Source organism: Eremomyces bilateralis (genome assembly GCF_010015585.1).
Source record: "Eremomyces bilateralis CBS 781.70 unplaced genomic scaffold P152scaffold_24, whole genome shotgun sequence".
Classification (NCBI taxonomy): Eukaryota; Fungi; Ascomycota; class Dothideomycetes; order Eremomycetales; family Eremomycetaceae; genus Eremomyces; species Eremomyces bilateralis.
This window is the reverse complement of record NW_022985090.1, coordinates 207,347-224,834: the sequence shown is the minus strand read 5'-3', so window position 1 is coordinate 224,834 and position 17,488 is coordinate 207,347. Positions and strand designations below refer to the sequence as shown.

Genomic DNA, 17,488 nt, shown 5'->3' with positions numbered 1-17,488 from the left:
TATGGCCCTCCATTTGGTGACGTCTGGGGTCGGTATTAGGGTCCGTAGCGGGCACACGATTCTATTACGGCGTATACCCAAATGATAGATCTCACGGCCCAAGAATTGGACCGCTTGCGCCGCTCTGGGGGGTGACAAATAATTATATCGGGAAGAATGATGGAGAAAGTTGAATAACGGACGGTATTCAGTACATTACTTATCACCAGGTGAGGAGAGGAGGTGGAGAAAGTTCCTATTCCGTCATAGGTGTCGTGCAATTACAAGGACAGGGGATACACCAGGAATAGCATTATTAAAGGTGTTCCATCATGGTGGCCAGAGCAACAGCTGAGCTTAACGGCGGTGAGATATCGATAGGTTGGAAGGGTTAGGTAATATTGCATACGGCTACTACATTATTAATACGGAGTATGGTGCTTTTATCCTATCAGCCGCCCAATGGCTTTCGGTTGAATGGGCATACATATAACAATGGATCGTTGGACCTACATTACCGGTATATTCGCGTCCATGGCCCCTCCAAGGAAAACCGGTAAGATATGTGAGCGTCTCGCTTCATTTGGTCTATCTATAATACATGTAGTCCTAACATTCCATCAATGATTAAGGTCCGTATATCTGCCGCAGCTATCCGAAACCCCTCTAGCTCCCCTTGCTCCCATTCACAAGCAATATAACACTCCCCAACTGCCTCCTTAAGTCCTCCTTCTCCACATCATGCGTATCCTCCACCTCCCCCCAATTATCCGTCTGCCACTTCACCTCCACACTCGCCGCCTCCGCCGCCTCCTCGATCCCAAACCTCTCCCTTCCCGCCTTCCCTTTCGCCAGCCCCAGTTCCTGGCTCCACTCCGCCACCAGCCGCGCGGCGACCAGCAGGCTCTTACTCGCGAGGATCCCTCGCTCGAGACCCGCGAGCTCAAACGCAGGCAGTCCAGACACCCATCCGCGGATCACCTCCGTGGTTAGTGTCGGCTGGGGTATAGGGAGGATGGAGTCGGGCTCCAAGGTGGGTTTCAGCTCGATGCCAGGCCAGACCGTCGCAGTGAGATATCCGACGATCGGCTCCGCGATCTGTCGCTGCATACTCCGTAGTGAGCGGGGTTTTTCATCCGCGTTTTCTGGCTCGTGGATGCTGCGTTCGGGCGCCCAGCAGAGGAGCGTGTCGGTGCTGAGATAGCCCAGCGCCATTTTCACGATGTCGTTGCGGAGCTTCGGGAGGTTCTGCGCATCGGCCTCTTGTATGTCGACGGCGCGGGAGAAGAGCGATGTCAAGGGGATGTAGTGGTGCTTGAGCGCCTGCTGCGCGCTGACCAATTGATCCCATTCGAGCGCAATCGCAGTCGCGAGTTGTGGTTTCGAATGCGGGACGACGACGACGCGTGTCTTTGCGGTTCGGACCGGGCGGTGGTCCAGCATTACCTGTAGACCCTCTGGAAAATTTATCAGCCTCTGTAATCTTAAATAAAAACCTGAGTTTATCCATACCATTTGTCTCCTTCACTGACACCGTCTTCCAAAACCGCTTCTGCAGCGCCGTCCCCGGCTTCGCAGGGTTGACTCGCGCCTCCCGGCCCCTCTCCAACAACTCCGCCCGCTTCCTCTTCGCATCCAACCGTTCTTCAGCCGGGGTTCGGGTCGCCTGCGGTGCTTCGGGGGGTGGGACGGGCGCGACGAGGTGCGAGATGGGCGTGGCGGACCATCTGTCCGAGCTATGGAGACATCGCCATTGTTGGATTTGGGCGAGTCGCGAGAGACTTCCGCTTCGGTGGGTGATGGAGCGGACGGGATTCATTACGGAGGAATTGGGTGGATGAGGTGGGTGAGAGGATGGAGAATGGGGGATAAAGTTGAAGAAGTCCTGGAGTTCAGATCTTTTGACGGCCATCGGAGTTTAATATCTCAAGCTCCGACATCGAATATCGCTTGGACGATTTACATCCCAAACTCTCCCAACAATCAATTCAAAGCCATAATATTCAAGGCGGGTGAACCTATTAGCTGGTATCTATGAAACCCTTCTTCTGGACCTTTCAGAGAAGTATTAATTCGCATATTCCGCTCGTGCTGCACACACATTATCTACCCACCCTGCACCCGGACCAACACCTCGCTATATACCTTCCCTAGGTCCAGACCAGCCGCTTCAAGTTATATGTCATCTGTTCAAGCAATCCCGTGCTCTTCTTCGCCTCTGCAACAGAGATAATGTCGTCCTCCTCCACCGTGAGCGGCTCCCTCCGCCATGCTTCCTTTCCAGGCTCCGCTTCTGTCTCGGATGCGGGCTGGCGATGAGAGTCGACCGCCTGCTTCACATCCTGACATATGCGGTCGAGAATCTCCCGCTCATTCAGCGCGGTGGCGTCGCTATGTATGCTCTTCAAAGTCGAGACCGGCTGACCGGCTTTCAGTGCCCAGAACTTGGTCTCCTGAGACGTCGGCTGGTGCACAACCGTATCGTCCTCCCCTTCCTCAGGAGTCACCTCTCCTTCTTTCTGCTTGTTTCCCAGGCTCCTGGTATTCGTCCGCACCATTCGTGGCCCTTTGCTGACGTATCGGATGACGATTCCGATGTTTTTTGTCTCGTCTAAATGCTTGGGCGCCAACGTAGACGTGATGTACACTCCGCGGGTGATGTCAATGACGTCCTCCAGCTCGACGCGCTCGAATTCCCGCAGCTTCTCCGTGTTCCAGTCGAATCGACACAGGTACAGCGCGCTTCCCGTCAAAAGCAGCACGCATTCTTCGAACGGGAGCGACTTGAGAGTGGATGGCCTCCGTGGCGACGTCAGCGCGTAGCCAGCGATGAACTCCTCCCGCGCATCTTCGACGGCGATCTGGAGGCAGTTGTCGATGGCGCCTTGTCGCATTTTTTTCAAATCCACCGCGTAGTCTTGGGACATCATCTCGGCCTCGAAGTCCACGAAGACCTGGGCGGACGCGCGGCCGAGAAGGTAATCAATGACGGCCTGCGCGAGGTAGTCGTTGACGATGTTGTTGTAATACCGATTCAAGGTAAGCCGGAAGTCATTCAGAGCGCCGCTGATATTCCGCTTTCTTGTTCGCGTGTAGTCACCCTTGAGAGCGGCGGTGCCTGCATACTGTGCAGATATGGCGTCTCCGTTGTCGGCCCAAAGGGTGTTAAACCATGATGTGCTGGGATCAGTGTGAAGGTTGATCAAGACATTACATGTAGCGAGCTGTTTTTCCAGGACATCTCGACCACAGGCGGATTGCACGACGTTCGTGCGGTCGAGGCAGTCCATGCAGTTTGTTCGGAGGACGCCTGACTGTCGTTGTATGAGGCGGTCCCCTTCTTGGATGGACCAGGCTGTGGATTCCAGGAACGGAGAAATGCTGTCGAGCAAGACCGAGACGTTCTCGAACTTCATCCCTCGACAGGCATGATGGAAGTCAAACCATAGAAAACCCAGCTTTCCCTCTCCTAGCACTCCACTATCGATGACCTCGTTCGCGTAATCTTCAAACTCCTGCCCAATCTTTCGCTCCGTCGCCTTCTTATCCACCAACGAAACCGCCTGAATCCTACCGTACCGCTCAATCAACGACGAGAAATGCAGCCGGAACGCCGCGCGGTTCGTCTCCGGCGACCCGAAGAAGGCGGGGATCGGCTTGAAGCTGTACGGTGTTTGCGAGAAGAAGAGCGGGATGCTTCCGCGGCACTGGACGAAGGAATGGATCTTCGTGTCGTGGTCGTCCCAGTCGCAGGAGGAGAAGATCTGCTCGGTCTCGACGCTGTTTGCGGTGTTTCCGTCCTCGTCGACGCCGCGGCGCAGATATCGCAGGCCGGATCGTTTGACGGATCGACGGGAGACTAAGGTTAAGAGATACTGCTTACGGCTTGGCTGGGGGTCGCCTGGAGATTCGGCGCTCTCTATTGTCCCTTCATCTTCCCCTTCCGGTTTGGATGCACTGACAATCGCCCCCTCCTTGCTGGTCGGCGATACTTCCACCTCGAACTCGCGCTGCCCAACGAATCCTTGTAGAAGAGGGAGGACGAAGCTATGCTGTCCGGCTTCCATAAAAGGATCCGTAATATGACGGTTCCAGAAATACTGCCTGAGTTAGATCCAGTGCATGATAAAGATGACGAGCACTTACCAATGAATTGAATCTTCGACTTAACGGCACCGAATCCGGTTCTGTATCTTGCTCCGTAACCGTTCTTGACAAGTCGTAGTCATACGAGAAGTAGAAACTCCTCGACGTGAACAGCAATTTCGCAACCTTCAAAACCTTTGGCAGCAACGGCTCGTCTATGTCTTCGTCCCCCGTCACCGCCTCGGGAGTCTCGGGTCGATTTACCTCCTCCGCAGCCGTCTCGTCCAGCGGTGTCTCCAAGCCCCGCTCACCAGCTTCATCCCTCGCCTCCCTCTTCCTCAACTCCTCCAACTCCATCTCGTCCCTTGTCTCCGGCGCAACCTCCGGCTCCACCCGCCACCTCCTCGAAAACCACCGCTCCGCAAACCGCCCATACATCCCCCTCCGCCCAAACACATCCTCCACCACCTCACTCGCACCCCCTTTCCCCTCCCGCAGCCCCTCCCGCTCCGGCGTCGGCATCGACTCCTCGCTCAGAATCGTCTCCGTCTCCGACGCCGTATCTTCTCCATCCTCATCTGTACCTGTATGCTGCTGCGTCGCGCGGATGTGTGCGATCGCTGTTTCTGCGTCGTGTTGGGAGGAGAGGGGGATCACGGCGACGTCGGTGAGGGTGAAGATGGGGGTTCCGTGGATTTGGGCGACTTGGTCGCGGGCGGAGATCAGGACGAGGAAGGAAGAGCTGGCGAACTTGAGCAGGCCTGGGGTACAGAGTCAGCGTATTCAATCTTTTTGGGGGGATTTGTCCCGCTTGACGTACCAACCACCCCATGCGCTTCAAACGACGACGACAGCTTCGCCTCCTCGCGCCGCTCATGCTGTAGCGGCTGGATCACATTCGTCCGGTAACCGACAGTGATGGCAGGCTCGGTGGCGGGCTTCTGGTTCCTCGGCGGGATGGGTTGGAGGACCAGGCCGTCGATGGCGGCGAGGACCAGCATCCGGCGCACTATGCCCGGCATTTTGGCGATGTAATGGCGTCCGGGGCCATTGCGCGTGGAATGCCGGAGTTGGGATGGGAGAGATGCGGTGGGAGGTGGAGGGTGGGTGAGGGACATGGATCACCCCACATACGTCACATAATAGAGAGAGAGGCATGGGCGTTTGGCGAGAGTGGAACAACGTCGGAGAAAATTATACTCACGGCAGGTATTGCTACGGGATCATATATGAAAGTGGTAGTGCCACCATAAGCCTTATAATTCAAGTTATTATACAGAGATCGTGGGAATCATAGATTTTATCCAAATCACGACGGGACGGCCTCTCCAACCACGCCGGAGAACCTAGATGCTTTTTCCACCATCAATCACCAGCGAGTCACCCGTGACGAACTTGCTATCATCGCTCGCGAAGAACAAAGCCCCTTTCGCGATGTCCAAAGGATCGGTAAGCCTCCCCATCGGCACCTGCCCTGTGAACTTCTCCCGATTCTCCGGCGTGTCGGGGACGCCGACGAAGCTCTCGAAGAGGCCGGTCCCGGAGAGCAGGGGGCGGATATCGTTCACACGAATTTGATCAGCGCCAAACTCAGACGCAAGACCGTTGGTAGCCTAGATAGAGATATCAGCGGGGGTTTCGGGTAGGTGTGAGGAAGGGAACGACGTACGTTGGAGACGGCGCCTTTCGTGGCGTTGTAGTAGACAAGACCGGGACGTGGGCGGGCGGCACCAATGCTGGAGATGTTGATGATGCTTCCGCCGCGGCCTTGTTTCTTGAATTGTGGGACGACGGTTTTGACGGACCAGAAGATGCTCTTTACGTTAACCTTGAAGACGAGGTCGAATTCCGCTTCGGTGACGTCTAGCGTGGGCTGGTCTCCTGTCAGTAACAAGGAGATATTGTGGGCGTGTTTAACGATGTACCTTGTTCCTATAGCTTGTCCCGGCATTGTTGACCAGAATATCAATTCCCCCCCAATTGTCTAGGCAAGCCTTCACAGCTCTGGTCCACGCCTCTTCCTTCGTGACGTCCATGTGGCAGACCTGGACCTGCTTAGATTCTGCATACGGCTTGGCAACGGTATGTGCCAGCTCTTCGTTCAAATCGCAAAGGAGGACATTGCAGCCTTCTTGGGCGAACAATGTTGTGATGGCGGCTCCGAATCCGCTTGCGCCTCTGTCAACCGGTTAGAAACAAGTCCGGCATATTCGAAAGATCTCAGGAATCCAAACCCTGTGACAATCGCGACCTTCCCGGCCAATCTTCCGTTCCCAGACATTGTGGTGGCGGCTATAAAATTCGGATACAAGTACGTATGGATTTAAGCTCCAGGGATTCAATACACACAGCTGCAGGCGCTTTACGAGAAACGAATAAGGTATCTTCGAAGACAACAGCTTTCTGACTCCGAAAATCGGAAGAAAAGGCAGAAAATCCCCATCCCCATCCTGTGACTTGATTTGCGGGGTTTGCGGAGAGACTAGCAGTGAGAACCGACCAAGTGGGGCAGCTTGGAGGCAAGAGCAAGGAAATCGACAGGATTGTAGAAGTAGAAAGAACTGAAGGGGTCCATTGGGCAGAATCAATTCAATCAGATCGATGTATCGGAATCACTCAACGCCTCCCAGATTCGATCGCGATGAAGCCGACGATGGTGTCGCTGCCAGCAACGACTGCACCGATCGCGTTGGACACTTTACGGCTGGCGGACGTACACCAGGAGAAGCCTCAGCGTAGAGAGCGTACACCTCAATAAAGCCACATGATCATCTTCGAGCACTTTATAGAGTTGTCAGACAGCAGACTTGTCCCATAATAGTCAATCCTCAATATGGGTGGGGGTGGAAGTAAAGACAGAACACGCGACAAAATTCCATCGAACGCGTCAACGCCAACTGGACATGAGTCGGTTGGCGGAAGTAGCGGGGAGAAGCATGATTCATGAATGACTGCTGACCTCACCGCTAAATCCTCCAGTGTCCATATTGCAGCCTGTATTACAATGTACAGGTACAGCGGGGGACTGGATTCGTGAATGGGTTAGATGAGAATAGATCTTTGGGAGAGGCATATAATTCGTGACCTACAGCAAGCACTATCCGGTATCCCCGCCTACTCGTGGCTCGCGTATAAGATGGACTCCGCAACCCCGAGCGGAGATGACGACGATTCATCACGCCGCGAAACGATCCGGTTAACCAACACTCCGGACCTGATCTTAGCCATCAGCCATGAAGAGATCTCCGAAGACGTCTTCCATTTCGAAGTCGACTCCAAGAAGCTTCGATCCAATTCCCCGTACTTTGAGAATCTCCTGCATCCGTCCAAGTTCAGCGAAGGACGCCGTTTGGCACACCATGGACGAGATGGCAGCGAGGGCGATGCGCTCCCGGTCATTGAGATTCATCATATTGGGAACGTCGAATTATCCAACCCCGCCAACCTTCCGCTACTCATCAAGGACTTCCTCTCCGTCATTCACGACGTTTCCCTAGACCAGTGGGCGTCCATGCCGCTCACCAATATGGCCAATCTGCTGGTCGTGGCCGACATGTTTGACGCTCTTCCTCCATTCCAAAGAAAGTCCCCGATCGGCCGAGTGCTCGATCGCGTGGTGACCAAGGCGCTTTCGAAAAACATCGCGCGGGCGACGGAATCGACGATACGCAAGATATTATTCGTGGGGCTCCTGGGCCAGCAGAGCCGATGCGTCATGGTGGCGAGTAAATGGTTGATTACCAGAGGTTCGGAATGTTGGAATGACGAGAACGAGGTCGTTGACGAGAATCGCGGACCGTGGTGGAGGCTTCCGGGGAGGATGGAAGGTAAGGAAACCCATTCGGAAGTAGGAATATGAAACCTCAAACTAACCATGCTCGTCGTACAGAAGAACTCATGTTCCGGAGGCAGATGGTCGCGGAGACGTTGGATTCCATCCCGGTCCATTTCATAAAACTCTATTCCTCCGGCGACCGACAATGCCGGCTCGGATACGATTCCTCGGCGCAGTGCGACAGCTATCAACTTGGCGAGATGGTCCGCTTCTTCGAACGCAGTCGCCTCGTCTCCATCACCGGCAGTCTGACGCCGACCCTCCCTTCAAAAGACTATCCCGTCAGCCGAGATATGAACATCGTCCTCGAAAACCTAAGGAAAGCACCCGAATACCAGATCAACCAGCACCATTCCCATTGCGGGCTGCGCACCCGTCTGTTGCCCCTCATCACCCGGATCCTGAGCCATGCCATTTCTATAGAATCTACGGGGGCGTCCTGTGGGATTTGTCTCGGTTGCTGGCTCACTAAGAGAGACGCATACGCCTGGACGGAGGCAAAACGTCCTGTTTCTTGGATTCCCTCGGGCGGCACAATGTCCTCGAGTAGAAAGTCATGCCTCGAGATAGATGAGCTGTTGCGCGACATGTTTTTGGCTGTGGACCGCGTCTGGACGGCGACCGAGTTGCCGAGTTCCAGTAATGGGCACAGTGCACTGCCATAGCCAGCTCAAGCCGACTTGGCCTCCAGATGTCATAGACCTCTTTAATAGAACAACCAACGATGTCCATCCAAATCGGTCGATTCCTGGGCGGTGGTCCAGGACTAGGCAATCAGGCTGGCTCGAAGCGTCCGGATAGACGAGGCTCACGTCACCGCCATCTTCCGCCGACTGTGGAAAGTGTCTTCGACAATGCCCGAATCATCCAGGTCATCCTCCTCCTCGACCAGAGACATGGTGTTGGTCTGTCCTGGAGTTGGAACCCGTCCACTCAAGATCTCAAACAGCGAGTCTTCCACCTCATCGCACTCCGGCGTCGCCGGACGCGGATCCTGTGCCTCAGCCGGAAAGTCCTCCTTCCCCTCCGGCCACACGAGCAGCGAATTCTGCGAGTCACCAACAAAGATCCCGGGGATCTTATCGGACCACTTCGGGAGCCATCGTGCATCCAGCTTCGATGGGCCCGACGACTTGGTGGCGAAGGCGCCTTTCGGCAGGGTGATGATCTGCGGTGGTGAAGCCCCGTCGTCGAGCGTCTCCCAGATATGCAGGACGGGCTCAGAATCCGCGGGGTTGCAGATGATCAAGAGCAGCCCGGCGCATGCGGGGTGCCATTGGATGCTCTTGATGCTGGAGTATTGGAGAAGCACAGCTTTCGGTGCCATCTTGGTGAGATCCCAGAGCCAGACCGTCGTGGGATGCGCGTCGTCTCTCGTGGCCAGCATGGAGCCGTCGGGACTGAATGCCATGATCGAGATCCCTAGCTTTGGTGGGAATTCCGTCGCTGAGCTCGGGATGGATGGCGGGGAGATCGGCTGCGCTGCGGGTGTGTAGGTCCTGCTTGTAGCGCTTACCTGCTCCTGCCACACTGCACCGGAAACCAATTGGATAGATGCGGTATGGTCCAGATAGACAATCGGAGAGAAAGTTCGCGTGCTGAGGAGCGTAACCCGCTTATCGAAGCTCCCGATGGCCAAATAATCCCCGCGCGGGCTCCACTCCACGCTCTTGATCCCCAACCCGAGACTCCCATCGCCGCCGTCCCCAGCATACGTCCGATAGAGGTTCCCGTCCAGCGTATAGATATACACCTTAAACCCCGCGCTCGCCGCATCCCACACAACCCACCACCGCCCATCCAGACTCCACTTCACCCCCTGCGCATCCACCGTCGGCACCACCACCGTCCTCAACACCACCCACGATCCCCCCGCATGCATCGTCACCACGTCCTGCGGCCCGGGCCTCGACAACAATGCACACACTCCGCCCTTCCGAAACCCCCACCCCCGCGTCACGAACTTCGGGTCCCGGATCTCCACGCGCCGCCCACTGCTCAGATCCCACACCACCATCCGCGACCCGAAATCCGAGACTACGATGACCGCGTCCGGCCCGTTCGTGAACTCCGCGTGCAAGATCTTCCCCATACCGCCATTACCGTTGTGGATGGTGGCGGACCAGCGGGGGTGGTGGAGGTCCCAAACGCGGACTGAGGAGTCGGAGGAGATGAGGAGGCGGGTGGAGGAGGTGGAGGAGGTGGTTAGGGGGGCCCATTGGGGGGAGCGGGGGGAGGAGTCAGTTTGGATTGGGATGGTGCGGAGGATGGTGGAGGAGGTGACGGAGCGGAGTTGGAGGCGGGTGGGGGTGACGGTAGCAATGTGGAGACCGTCGGGGGAGAGGGAGGAGTGGTAGGTTGCTGGGGGGTTAGTGGTTGGGACTGGATATAGGGATTGGAGATACTTACATTTTATCAATGGGGAGCTATGGAGTCCCATGGTTGTTGAAAGGACGATGTCGAGTTATTGGAGCATCTCGCGATCCTTCTGTGCGGTTGAAAGTTTTGACGATGGGGTGTAAACAAACCGAACACAAAGTCGTCCAGTTGCTAAGGAACATTTCGGCAAGCCTCCGCCACAAGGCAGTAAGGCATGAAGGCAGCAATATGTTATGGCACCAAGGCATTCAAATGTGGGGGTTTGTGGTCCGTGTGTCCGGTAACCAGGCGGTGATCAGAGTCGGCGGTCAGGCGGTGGCGCGGTGCCGCGGTGGCGGTCCGCGGTCGGGACTAATCTTCCCATGAGCAAGTTCTCGGCGCGAACTTCCTCCGACTTCAGCTTCAACTACAGCTTCAACGACAGAGCTATTCGACTTTGTATGAGCAAGTTGCAGCCAAGTCGGTGAAATTTTAACATGCTGCTTGGTAATAGCTTGCAGAGTCGTTTGGTAGAGCTAGACAAAAATGGTAGGATTATCTCTTGCTTGAGTTGCTTAAGACATGTATAAAAAGGAGGTCAACGTTCGATGCAGTCAGTCAGATTCTTTAGAACCAGTTTCACCTTCCAGTCTTTTCGTATATCTATCCCCCGTGCTTTCGAAATCTTGAAGTAAGCATCAAATTCTTTCTACCACAGTCACGTTCAGCATCAAACGAGATGGTTCACGTGGCCCTTGCTGGAGCGACGCGCAATTTCGGCCTCACACTCGTGAAGACCATCGTCGAGACTGGAAAGCATGAAGTCACCGTCATCTCCCGGACACCACAGCCAGAGATTTCCGCACTGGGCGTCCACGTCCACGCAGTCAACTACGACGACCATGAAGCTCTCGTGAAGGCTCTGACCGGTGTCCATACCGTTATCAGGTGTGCTCCATCGCCCCACCGCACCTCTACGTACCTTGCTAATACTCGTTATCCTCAGCACCATCGCCGCCTCCGGCGACGTCTTCCGCACCTCCCAACTCGCCCTCCTCGCCGCCGCCCAAGCCGCCCACGTTACCCGCTTCGCCCCCTCGGAGTTCGCCATCTCCCAATACGAAGGCTTCGACCTCTACGCGCCGAAGATCCCCGTCTGGGATGCTGTGAAAGCCTCCGGGCTGGAGTATACGCGGTTCACGTGCGGGATTTTCATGAACGCCTTCGCGACGGGGACTCCGAAGGGGGAGGAAGTCGCGCTGGCGGGCTTGCGGGCGTGGAATTTCGTGGTGAATGTGCGGGCGGGGACAGCGGATATGCCGGGGCGGGGGGAGGAAAGGGTGACGTTTACGGAGATTGGAGATGTGTGTCGGTTTGTGGCGGGGGCGTTGGAGTTGGAGGGGTGGGAGGAGGAAATGGGGATGGTGGGGGAGACGACGACGTGGGGGGAGGTGGTGGGGAAGATTGAGAAGGTGACGGGGCGGAAGGTGTTGGTGAAGAGGAATTCGATTGGGGAGATGACGAAATTGGCGGAGGAGCCGGCGGTGAGGTTCTATAATCAGGTGCGCATTGGGATTGCCGAGGGGAAGTTCGAGGTGGAGCCAACGCTTAATAGGCTGGTTGACAGTGTTAGCCCGGTGTCGATTGAAGAATTTCTTGAGAAATGGTGGAGTGGAGTTGAATTGGGAGAGGCGAAATGGGGGGAAGACAAGATATTCGCCTTGGTGTAGACGAAGGAGCCGTCCCAGCCAAGCTCGGAATTGCCTAAGTCCTCTGTGGAAAAGTCATTCCTCGAATGGGTTCGACATTTTGATACACTTCCTCTTGACATTTTCAATCCTGTTACGTTCCACGTTCTCTATTTCCTCCAAGTTAACAAATAGCCATACCCTAGCCAAATGTCCACCCATTTCTACACAACACATTTCTTAGCTGCATACCTATCCTGTCTCACACATTTCGTCACTCTACAATTCTTCTCCTCATCCTCCACCTACCTCGGCTCCTCCGACCTCCACTCCACGGTTCCAAACCCTCCAGGATCGTCGAGAGGGAGTGCAGGCTCGGCAACTGGCACGACTCTCCGATGGGCCAGATTTCGCAACCCTAGGCCGCTTCGGCAACTGAGAATGTCATGCAGGGCTACCTGCATACGGTTCGCATGAGGGAGATTCTACAATTGGCGATCGTCGTTCCCGGATTCAAAAGTGGTTCGGCGAGCTTCTTGCTCTTCATTCTGGTCGGCTTGGGCGCCAAGAGGATGGCGATGCGGAGGCCGAGGTTTGTTGGGGAGGTAGGTTTCACTTGCCGGTATGCTTTTGAAGGAGTTGTGAGCTTCTATCTTAGCCAAGGGAACTTGGATGGCTAACTGCGAGTTGCTCGGTAGTTGCATGGTTATAGGGGACACGTTGCGGTATTACACAGGCACATTGTAGTGGGCGTACTGGTGGACAGTTCTCACAGCCCAAGTAACAGTCGAAACAGCTCTTGCTATACAATTTTCGTTCCCATCTCACCTACCTTCAGTCCCACTGACTCCTTCTCCACCACCCCAGGGCCCTCTCCTACGCAACCCCCTGGCTTGCCGTGAACGCCCTCAAGATATAGCACGCCGCTGCACGGGTATAGAACCCATCCGCGCTATACGCAAGATGCGCCGACCCGCCGCTCGCACGATGCCCTTTCTCAGCTGGTTCCGGCTGGCTGCAATCCGGCGCCGCCCTCGCCTCCAGATCCGACGTCGACCGCAGATCCAGCACCCCGTCGACGTACTCCGGATCACTCTGGAACAGGTCGACCAGCGCGTTGCGGCGCGTGTTGCAGCGGCCGGACGAACCGGTGCCGGAGGCGGAGCAGATCTGCGTACGTGTTAGCCACTGGAGAGGGTGCCTTGCGATAGTCGCTTGGATGAAGGGGGAGCAGGGGGAGCAGGGGGAGCGCGGATACGTACCGAGTCGCCCTCGTTGCAGTAGGACTTGCACTTCCCCTTCACGGACGTCGGGCAATTCGGGCTGCCGACCATCGTGATCGCGATGACGCGCTGCTGCACGGCGGCGGGGATCTGCGGGATCGCGCGGACGAGCACGACGCCCCCCTGCGAATGGCCGCCGAGAGCGAATTTCTGCTCCGGGCAGCGTTCCGCCTGCGTCGTCAATTGGGAGACCAGGTCCGCGATGCCCTTGTTCTCGGAGCTGCAGCCGCTGAAGCTAGCGGGGTAGTGCACGGGGTAGCCGGTAGCGTCGGGGATCAGGGAGGTGACGTTGGTGTAGATGGAGTAGCCGGCGGCGCCGTAACCTTTGGACCAGTAGCGGGCGGCGGCGGCTTCGAATTGGGCGGCGTTGGCGTTGTCAACGCCGGTGGGGGGCTCGGTGGTTGCGCGGGCTGGGAGGGTGTCAGTGGGATGGAGAGGGGGGTGGGGAGGGAGGATAGATACCCCAAACGAAGTGGAGAGGTGAGCAACCTCCCTGGGCGTAGGCTGCAGGGAGCATTGCGGCAAGAAGAGCAAGAGAGGACAACATTCTGAGAATTGGATATCAATCGTGGTCGTTCACCTTCAAGTGGCCATGAAAGTCGAACGTCCACTCAGACGCAACTCTCCGACTTCACCCTCCATCTTTATATGTTGCTAGTTGCAAATTTTCTCCTCGAAATAGCGTTGCTATACATGATATCACCCCAATTAGGCGGATATTCCTTGGGTCAATATCCCATCCATGGCATTGCGGGGTGCGTGCATCCAACTCTCTCAATCAGATGAACGTGTCGTCAAATCCACCAACGTGGAATTATATCTTTTATCATCTCCACATTGGGTTCGCTCCCAGGTTCGCTCTTTGAAACAGGGCAGGGTTGATTATCCAATCAGGTGCGCGTTTCAAGGCCCTTTACGAACGATCAATGTCGGATATATCCATGCCCTTAGGGTTTAGGATCTCGTTTAAGATCGGATATGTCGAGCATGCCTCGAAATGCATCGCGGTTCTCCACCTCGGTGGTTATCGTTGTCTGCTTTTGGTGTGGGGTCGAGGTCTACCAAGGAGAGGAAAGATGAGAGACATTCTAGATCAATATCAGGACATTGTGGTATCTGTATCAGATTCTCCGGCAATATCAGCAGAACTTAATCATTGAGTCGCACGATACTGATGTAGTACCACCCCAACACCGCCACATTGCCTGCATTATTGCCGTGCATCATGGTACGTTTTGTGGCTGGGACTTTAATCAGACAACTTGACAAAATGTTCCAGAATCGGAATATGGATATCCGGTGTTCAATCTTGATGAAAAACACTTATCCTCAGTTTCATATGGATAGTTGCTTCAAGTTTCCCAACGCTCCAATCAGTGTCACAGTCTCGGACTAGCAAAATCCCCCATTGGATTTCGAACTTCGCGTCCATTACGGAATACGAAAACACAAATGCTTCTCTAGCAAAGAGTGGTCGCTAACAAGTAACAAATGATGATTTGGTCAGATGCTTTTATTTTATCATCCGTTCCGTGATCTGGCAGCCAAGGCCACCACTATTTCCAATAACCACCGCATCTGCCGTGCTCACAAGCACGGTCAGGCCTAAGAAGCGAGAAGCTTAAGGAAATGTTGGACAACCGCCCCAAGGACAAACAGTAAGCCCTTAACAGCAACGCAGTTAGTCAAGACTCAAGACACGATCCTAGTAGACCAGCAGGTAACGATGCAGGATCTATACAGGATCTATACAGAATTATTCCGATTCACCAGAAGCTGTCGTTATCATCTAGACTTGTCGCAAGGGACGCACCACCCATTTCGGGCAGCCCCAACCACCTGTTTTGGGCACCCCGTACCACCACTTTTGGGCACTCTTTGTCGCCTATACGGCCCTCGACCACTTCTGCCCCGCCGGAACGAGTGGCTAACCTAAAATGGGGGATAGGGGTTGCCTAAAGCGGGTGGTCGTAGGTGTCCAAAATGGGTGGTCGGGTGCCGAAGACGGGTGGTAGGAAAGCCCAAGATGGGTGGAGAGGTGCCCGCGCCTTACGGACTCATCAAAAGGCACGGGGGGGACAAATCTCACCAGCCTTCAACCAATCAGAGCGCATCTTTTGGCTCAAAATCACGTGGGGGGGTGGATTGAGGTCACGTGGGGGGGTGGACCGATGCGCACCCTGATATTGTACGTGTCACGTGCAGAGGGGCTCGACGAACCCCATCGAAACTCAAGATTGCTTCATCACCATTGATATTCCCCACATGTGCCACGCAGAGAGGCCTGACGGGCATAGGAATAAACAATCATTCAATCATTATTGATATTACTAGTATCTAGTGATTTATCCTACACCATATTTACTTAAATTTTCTGATGCCTCCTATCCGTCAGACACGTCGAGTCGCGCAGAGACATAATTTATCGATTACTCAGCTAGCCACCATCGCTGTATGCCGCCACTTTGGCCAGACTTTCCCCCAGATATCGACCGAGCTCCGCATCCCAACTACGAGCGTATCTAGCGCTTATCAACGTGTGTATGGAAGAGCCAAAGACTTTGCGTGCTTGCGCGTTGGCGGAGGGGAAAATTTACCTCTAAATTGGCAGCCATCGCTTCTCGATTTCCAGCGAAGTCTCGATGCCTGCGCACAAGAAGAGGAGCATCGTGGGCGCCCGGCCACGGCAGGCATTGTCAAAGACGCGTTACGCGATACAGCGACACGGGACGAACAGGCACAAGATAAGCCTTGGACTCAAGTCGCGCGCGAAGTAAGCGAGAACCTTGGTATACCAGTGCCAAAAACTACAGCATATAGAATCCTTAAAGATGAGTTTATTCTCCGTCGACGCCGGCCTCCACGGAAGCTTGAGCTTACCCCCTGGCACAAAAACGACAGGAAAAGGCTTGCCAGTTGGGCGCTACCAAAGCTCGAAAATGAAGATATTTTTATCTTCACAGACGAGATGCTGGTAAATACAAACAATAGTCGGAAACCCCTCGCGGTTACACGCCCACGAGGCGCTAATCCATTCGATTTCTCACGATCCCCTCCAGACGTATTTCAAGCTATTATGTTTTGGGGAGCAATATGCTGGGGATTTGACTTAGAGGGCACGGGACCATGCCATGCGTGGGAAGCGGAGACACAGGAGGAACGAGAGACCATCGATCGCACGATCTCGGATGAGAACCAGGTCATGATCCACGAGATGGAGCATGACAGAGCCGAGGTACGGCGTCCTGGGACCCGCCAGTACCGTCATCTGCAGGAATTAAATGTAAATATACAGAGGTAAGGTCCAAGTCGCAGTCGTCATGTACTCGTTAAGGTCTTTCCTATTCTTCCCCAAGCTGTCTCTTTCAATCCGAGCTTATCTTCGTTACTTACCCTATTATCTGCTTATCTACTTACTTTATATATATAGGGAAAATCAGGAACACGGTACACGCCGTGCACGGCGTCGTCCGGAATGGGAATTCAAACAGGGGCTTGCTAAACGCGATAAAGGTAAAGGGGGGGTCGATTGGGCTCGATATCGAGAGATGATACTCCGTCCGCTATTATTTCCGTACGCAAGAACGATCCAGCGCGTTACAGGCAGGACTGTCTGGATTATTGAGGACAATGCTTCGCCCCATACAAAGGCACGAAAGTGGACAATCCAGGAACGACAAGAGCAGGGTATCAACGTCGTTAAATGGCCCCCTAGATCCCCGGATCTTAACCGTGTCGAGCGTATATGGGACTGGATGAAGCTGAAGCTTCCGTTTGAGGATCTACGGAATCCATCAGGCAATTTAGAGCGGAAGAATGCGGTAGATGCGTTGTATAAACTCTGGAGAGGATGTCCCAGGGAGAAGGTTGATAAGGAGGCTAACTTATTCCAGAAAGTCCTACTAAAGGTGCTTGAAAATGATGGAAATAATAACTTCTTTGCTTAATTAGCCTCTTACATATTCTAGACTTAAATTAATGCCTTTGCACTGCCTCTGTGTGGAGATGAAGGAGGGGGGACCTAATTAGGAAACTCACGTGATACACACAATTTTGGGAAGCTTGATTTATAATTGTTATGGTCCCACGGGTCCCAGGCCTGCGGCCTGTTCCCTTGGTTGTGGCTGAAGACGTGGCTGGTGGATTATATCAGAGAAGCAAACAAACATGGTAACACAGCATTAGGGCATTGGAGAGGAGAGTCGCTATCTCGCGCACAAAGGTGCCGGGAGATTTCTTCTCTCTCTCTCTCTCTCTCT

The 17,488-nt window shown here is 54.6% G+C and overlaps 7 protein-coding genes across 7 annotated transcripts; 2 read left to right on the top strand and 5 right to left on the bottom strand.

The window, feature by feature from the left end:
* Positions 1 to 387: 387 nt before the first annotated feature.
* Positions 388 to 1,852, bottom strand: P152DRAFT_484609 (ATP12-domain-containing protein). The gene is made up of 2 exons (XM_033682015.1): positions 1,492 to 1,852; positions 388 to 1,436 (listed from the first exon to the last, which is right to left on the bottom strand). Exons 1-2 carry the CDS (start codon positions 1,796 to 1,798, stop codon positions 646 to 648), a joined length of 1,098 nt encoding a protein of 365 aa, XP_033531148.1. The 5' UTR covers positions 1,799 to 1,852; the 3' UTR covers positions 388 to 645.
* A 121-nt stretch (positions 1,853 to 1,973) lies between these two features.
* Positions 1,974 to 5,206, bottom strand: P152DRAFT_461465 (SacI domain-containing protein). The gene is made up of 3 exons (XM_033680131.1): positions 4,886 to 5,206; positions 4,126 to 4,826; positions 1,974 to 4,079 (listed from the first exon to the last, which is right to left on the bottom strand). Exons 1-3 carry the CDS (start codon positions 5,085 to 5,087, stop codon positions 2,130 to 2,132), a joined length of 2,853 nt encoding a protein of 950 aa, XP_033531147.1. The 5' UTR covers positions 5,088 to 5,206; the 3' UTR covers positions 1,974 to 2,129.
* Positions 5,207 to 5,411: 205 nt separating this feature from the next.
* On the bottom strand, positions 5,412 to 6,346 carry P152DRAFT_476415 (oxidoreductase; the record flags this gene model as incomplete). The annotated part of the gene is made up of 4 exons (XM_033681506.1): positions 5,412 to 5,678; positions 5,735 to 5,938; positions 5,991 to 6,243; positions 6,300 to 6,346. The coding sequence occupies 4 exons, from the start codon at positions 6,344 to 6,346 to the stop codon at positions 5,412 to 5,414; spliced, it is 771 nt and encodes a 256-aa protein (XP_033531146.1).
* A 930-nt stretch (positions 6,347 to 7,276) lies between these two features.
* P152DRAFT_382306 (uncharacterized protein) lies at positions 7,277 to 8,517 on the top strand (the record flags this gene model as incomplete). Its single annotated transcript, XM_033675756.1, has 2 exons — positions 7,277 to 7,892; positions 7,955 to 8,517. Coding segments are annotated over 2 exons (1,179 nt in total), but the record flags the coding sequence as incomplete, so codon positions are not given.
* A 398-nt stretch (positions 8,518 to 8,915) lies between these two features.
* P152DRAFT_374006 (uncharacterized protein) lies at positions 8,916 to 9,992 on the bottom strand (the record flags this gene model as incomplete). Its single annotated transcript, XM_033675572.1, has 1 exon — positions 8,916 to 9,992. A coding segment is annotated over one exon (1,077 nt), but the record flags the coding sequence as incomplete, so codon positions are not given.
* A 686-nt stretch (positions 9,993 to 10,678) lies between these two features.
* Positions 10,679 to 12,198, top strand: P152DRAFT_494479 (NAD(P)-binding protein). Its single transcript, XM_033682217.1, has 2 exons — positions 10,679 to 11,206; positions 11,265 to 12,198. The coding sequence occupies exons 1-2, from the start codon at positions 10,998 to 11,000 to the stop codon at positions 11,986 to 11,988; spliced, it is 933 nt and encodes a 310-aa protein (XP_033531143.1). The 5' UTR covers positions 10,679 to 10,997; the 3' UTR covers positions 11,989 to 12,198.
* A 624-nt stretch (positions 12,199 to 12,822) lies between these two features.
* Positions 12,823 to 13,746, bottom strand: P152DRAFT_476411 (alpha/beta-hydrolase; the record flags this gene model as incomplete). Its single annotated transcript, XM_033681505.1, has 3 exons — positions 12,823 to 13,116; positions 13,209 to 13,639; positions 13,692 to 13,746. 3 exons carry the CDS (start codon positions 13,744 to 13,746, stop codon positions 12,823 to 12,825), a joined length of 780 nt encoding a protein of 259 aa, XP_033531142.1.
* Positions 13,747 to 17,488: the final 3,742 nt, after the last annotated feature.